Source organism: Drosophila ficusphila, unplaced genomic scaffold, assembly GCF_018152265.1.
Source record: "Drosophila ficusphila isolate 14025-0441.05 unplaced genomic scaffold, ASM1815226v1 contig_47, whole genome shotgun sequence".
NCBI classification, from domain to species: Eukaryota; Metazoa; Arthropoda; class Insecta; order Diptera; family Drosophilidae; genus Drosophila; species Drosophila ficusphila.
In genome coordinates this window covers 1,014,769-1,020,059 of record NW_025064388.1, presented here as the reverse complement: position 1 = coordinate 1,020,059, position 5,291 = coordinate 1,014,769, and the positions used below count along the sequence as shown (strand labels likewise).

General features: G+C 44.8%; 1 protein-coding gene across 1 annotated transcript; it reads right to left on the bottom strand.

The window, feature by feature from the left end:
- Nucleotides 1-2,904: 2,904 nt before the first annotated feature.
- On the bottom strand, nucleotides 2,905-5,069 carry LOC122320289. The gene is made up of 3 exons (XM_043208454.1): nucleotides 4,893-5,069; nucleotides 4,544-4,746; nucleotides 2,905-3,643 (listed from the first exon to the last, which is right to left on the bottom strand). The coding sequence occupies exons 1-3, from the start codon at nucleotides 5,067-5,069 to the stop codon at nucleotides 2,905-2,907; spliced, it is 1,119 nt and encodes a 372-aa protein (XP_043064389.1).
- Between the last annotated feature and the right edge of the window lie 222 nt (nucleotides 5,070-5,291).

The window sequence follows — 5,291 nt, the reverse complement described above, 5'->3', positions numbered from 1 at the left end:
AATGGCCTAATTTTATCAAAATTGTTTATTTTAATCTTTAATAAGGCATATTTTGTGGTCTACAATTTATTCAAATTGAAAAGATTTCGGCTTTTTCTCGATAGCAAACTCTTTTATAGCAGCCACAAAAACATTGACATCAATCGCAGATTTGGCAGTCTGACTATACTTATGACGCACCATGATGACTAAAGAAAGAAAAAAAGATCATCAAAAACACTGAATCCATCAAAAATATCAAAATTATCATTAAACGTTTTACTTGTGTACAGAAACACTATATCAGGCTATAAATTACAATTTTATGTTCCTAGATGACGCGGTAATAGAATGTCTCATAACCCCCCGAGAACGTTGTCTCACGACCCCCCAATAGCTATATTTTAAATATGGCTTCTGCTTTACGGACGCATTAAATGTTTATGCAAAATTTGTTCCGTGTTTCAAAAGGCTACTCACCAAGGAATGTTTCGGATGTATGCACTCTCGCAAATAGCTTGTAAAACAAAGCGAAAAGACAGCAAACACGAACGGTCTACAAAACTTTCGATCACAAAATTGGAGTTGCCATTTGGGAAGACATAAAGAATCGGCATGAGCGGAATATTTGTGATGTGGAAATGAAGATTGGAAACAAGCAAGAAGTTTCACAGTCAGCTGGTAGATGTAGCGCTTTTTAGTTCAGGGCTGTAAGCGCGTCTCACGACCCCCGTGTCTCACGACCCCCCGGTCTCCCCTACATTTAAAAAATAATAATAATAATAATAAACCAAAAAAAATAATAATAAACCCAAAAAAATCTTATTATGACATTTAAAATAATACAATGAAATATTCATGGTATTTTCAATAACTACAACGAATTAACACTCCTTATAAAAGACCATGCCCCCGATATTTTAGTTTTGCAGGAAACACACCTGCCATACAACTTCACAAATTTTATTTGCCCCAAAGAATACGTCGGTTATTTCCACAACTTTCCTCATAACACATCAGCCAAACAAGGAATTTGTGTTCTTATTAAAAGAAATATTCCACATACTTACAAAAACATATCAAATATGTTAGAAAATCTTAATGGGTCATTTGTAGTCCTCAGCGATATGAACTCGTGGAGTCCTCTATGGGGTTCCCCGCGTACAAACACAAGAGGTAAAAAAATCGCAATTTCAGAAAATAGCCTAATTGTCCTTAACGACGGTTCACCCACTCACTTTTCTACCCACAACACATTCACTCACATCGATATCTCACTGATATCCCCTCAGATAACCCACAGATGTAGCTGGTCTACATCAGGTAACCTCCACGGCAGCGATAATTTTCCTTTAACCATCTGCATCGCCACACCTAACCCTCCAGATAATATTCTGCCACTTCCTAAATTCAAGACATATCTGGCCAACTGGAAGCCCTTTCAGGAGAATTGCGAAATATCAGCCGTAAATTGGGCAGCTGGTTGCATAAACCAGCAAGTCGCTCAAATGACAAAAGCCATACGTGCAGCTGCAAACTGCAGCATACCCCAAACAAAAAGAGTGGCCCATAAAGCCATGGTGGAATCCTGAGCTTCAGCAACTCAGGGAGCAAAAACAACTGTTGTTCTCCCTTTATAAGGCAAATATGAATAATGTAAACCTTATCAAACACAAAAAAGCAAACGCTCTTTTTAAAAAAACGGTACTCTCGGCCAAGCGTAACTCGCTGAAGCAATTTACTTCCAAGATCTCCCCGATATCCTCTTCCAAAAAAGTCTGGTCTGATATAAAACGTATAGTTGGCATTCCGCCCACACCCTTCAAATACATAGAATCTGACTCAGGTACGCTAACTGGGTCCTTCAATATTGCCGAAAAGTTTGCCGGCTCTTGGAAAAAAAATCGGTATTTGTCAGAAACCTATCTCCCGGACTCACTGTCCCCATCTGCTACTTGCTTAGATTCCAACTTCACAATGCTCGAAATAGAAAACTCATTAGCAAACGCAAAAGGAAAAAGTCCAGGGGCCGATAGGGTATCTTACCCTATGTTCGGTCAAACTTTGTTATTCCCTTAGTATTTTCTTGTATATGTCAGATCAAATGAAACGGGGCCTACTTGGTTCTCTTGGTCAGGACAGGTGAAGCGGGGCCTTCTTTAATGTGAAGCAGGGACTATTAAAAAGGAAGTTAGAAATTGAGTGAAAGCATGGCAGAGCAGGACAGATTTAGACTGCTGCCAAGTGAGGTCTGTTCGTTAAGCGCTGACATACATGTTAGAAAGAGAAGGCTAACAATGTAAAAGAATTGAGTAGAAAGTATAAATTTGGAAAGCAGACTCTTGGGAAGTCAGTTCAGAAAGCGCCTGGTAAACGAGCAGAACTTGCTGCTGAGGATTTTAGTCAATAAAATGGAAAAGACAAACGACACTCCGACATCAGAAGTGGGATCTACTTTGCCTACTGGTCATTCCACTGATTCGTATTTGTCAGCGTTGGAGCTCCAAAACCGCAACCTAATGGAGATAATTAAAAACATGCAGACTTCAAGGGCGCCGCAATCGGATGAAAAAGCGTCACACATAAGACTACCAAAATTTAACCCTGACTGAAAAAACAATAAGCGTTTTTATTGCCGAAACGAAAAACTTTGCGATTGCAGTGGTTAATTCTTTGCGATGGTTTTTATTAGTTGAATAGCGAAAATAAGACGAAAGTTGCGGCGATGCGCACGATAAGGAGTTCAGATTTCAACTAACTTTTAATTCCATAAATTTCTCTTACATGCTACCTAAAATACTAAGCGGGAGAGCGGCGGCTGAATTCGCCTGAACGATAAAGCTATATTTACGCCCCGATCCCCGCTTTACATAAACATCAGAGAGAAATCTCCAAACACCGCCCCCTCTGAAGGGACGACGTCCTTCAGGACAACGCTGGAAGAAGAGCCAGCCGATGGATGGCTCGCCTGAATACCCCATCTGCCGTCTTGACGTCCGTCACTCGGACCTTTCCGTCAGCGCCGACGTGCACCTCCACTACGCGCCCGATCCTCCACTGCTGGGGCGGTTGGTTGTCCTCGCCGACGACGACGAGAGCTCCCACGGCGACGTTTTGGACCTCCTGGTTCCACTTTTGCCTCGTCTGCAGGCTGGAGACGTACTCCCGGGACCATCGCTGCCAGAACCTGTGCCTGAGCGACGAGACACTGCGCCATCTTCGCAAGCAGGTCGGGCTGATCTGGTCCGGGAGTGCCGACGGTGGTGGTGCGACCAGCGGGCCGCCGATCAGGAGATGTCCGGGGGTGAGGGCTTCGCCGTCGCTGGGGTCGCTGCTTAACGCTCCGATGGGCCTTGAGTTCAGCACCGCCTCCACGCTGGCGAGGAGAGTTCCGAGCTCCTCCGCGGTCAAGAGGTCGTGACCGACCGTCCGAAGGAACAGGTGCTTTGCAGACTTCACACCTGCTTCCCATAGACCGCCGAAGTGAGGTGCTCTGGGCGGTATGAACGCAAACTTGCATCCTTTTTTTGACGCGAATGCTTCGATACCGCCCCCCTGCTCCTCCAGACGGGCCCGGAACTCTCTCAGATGTCGATTCGCGCCGACGAAGTTGGTCGCGTTGTCGCACCACACTTTTTCCGGAATCCCGCGACGACTCACGAACCTTTGAAAAGCCAATAAAAATGCATCAGTGGTAAGGTCAGACACTAACTCTAAGTGGACCGCTTTGGACGCAAAACACACAAACAAGGCCACATATGACTTGTACGGTGGTTTACCACGGATGCGATACGTTGTGCTAAATGGCCCACAAAAATCGACGCCACAGATATTAAAAGGCCGGAGAGCTCGGAGTCTGTCTGATGGCAAGTTCCCCATAATTTGCGTCAAGAGCTGCGGCTTGCATCGAAAGCAGCGCATGCTCGAACGAACTGTTCGGCGACATACGTCTTGAGCATTGACCAACCAGACTTTCTCTCGCAGGAGACTCACAAGAGCTCGAGGACCAGCGTGACAATTTGTAACGTGCAGATACGACACGTAGGTTTTAACAAACTGCGAGCTTTTTGTTAGCAACAACGGAAATTTGGCTTCGTACGGGATAGGAGCATTCAATAACCGACCACCAACTCGCAATAATGCCGAAGAGCACCAATCTGATTTATTTTCCTGCACAAAGGGATTTAGCTTTTGAATTTGCGTTGATACCGGTTTCTTTTTCCTAATTTTGCCTATGTCGTCACTGAATTCGTGAGATTGGATGACTTCTACAATTTTCTCGAACGCAAGATTCAATTCTCTTGGCGTAATGCTTTTTTCGAAAGGCTGTAAAACTTTCTTACACCTCCGAATAAATCTGAAAACCCACACAAAAACTCTCAGCAGCTTCAGGTGCGACGAAAAGGACTCGATTTTCTGAAGCAAGTAGTTGGGCTCTGGTGTGACAACAAGAGTTAACGCCGACTAGCGTAACTCACTCGACACAACTTCTGAAGGGAGTTCAAAATGCTGATTTACAGGCCAACTACTTTCTGTGTCGAGTAAAAATGACGGCCCAGTGAACCAAATGGACGTTAAAAGATCTTCAACGTCACATCCTCGAGACACTATATCCGCTGGGTTAACTTTCGTGGGAACGTGTCGCCAAATTGCATTCTCCGACCACTCTTGGATCTCAGCTACTCGGTTTGAGACGAAAACGGACAACGACGAAGGATGAGTTTTGATCCAATGCAGAGTGATCTCGGAGTCGGTCCATAGGACCACCTTTTTGGTAAGGCAATTTAGTAATGGCCTTACACGATTAAGAAGATCTGCTAGAAGGTGAGCTGCACACAGCTCAAGGCGAGGCAAAGTTTTCGTCTTGTGGGGAGCTACTTTGGATTTGGCCGTCAGTAATGACACTTTTAAACCTTCAGCAGTTTGAGTGCGAACGTAGATGCACGCTCCATATGCTCGCATGGAAGCGTCAGCGAAACCGTGTATTTCAATCGGGACTTGCGGATCTGTATGAACGTATCGCGATACCTTGACTTTGGCAGTTGGAGCAGAGTTGCTTTGAAGGCTTCCCACGACGTTTGTAGCTGCATCGGTAGCGACTCGTCCCAATCTAATTTTCGAAGCCACAGCTCCTGTAGAAGTATCTTTGCCTTCGTGACCAAAGGACACAACAGGCCCAGTGGATCGAAAAGTCTCGCAGTCACGGAGAGTATGTTTCGTTTTGTCGGACGAAGATCCTGGAAAGAGTCATCCAACCGAAATTGGAAGTAATCTTTACCAGGTAACCAAACCACTCCAAGGGTTTTAGTCAC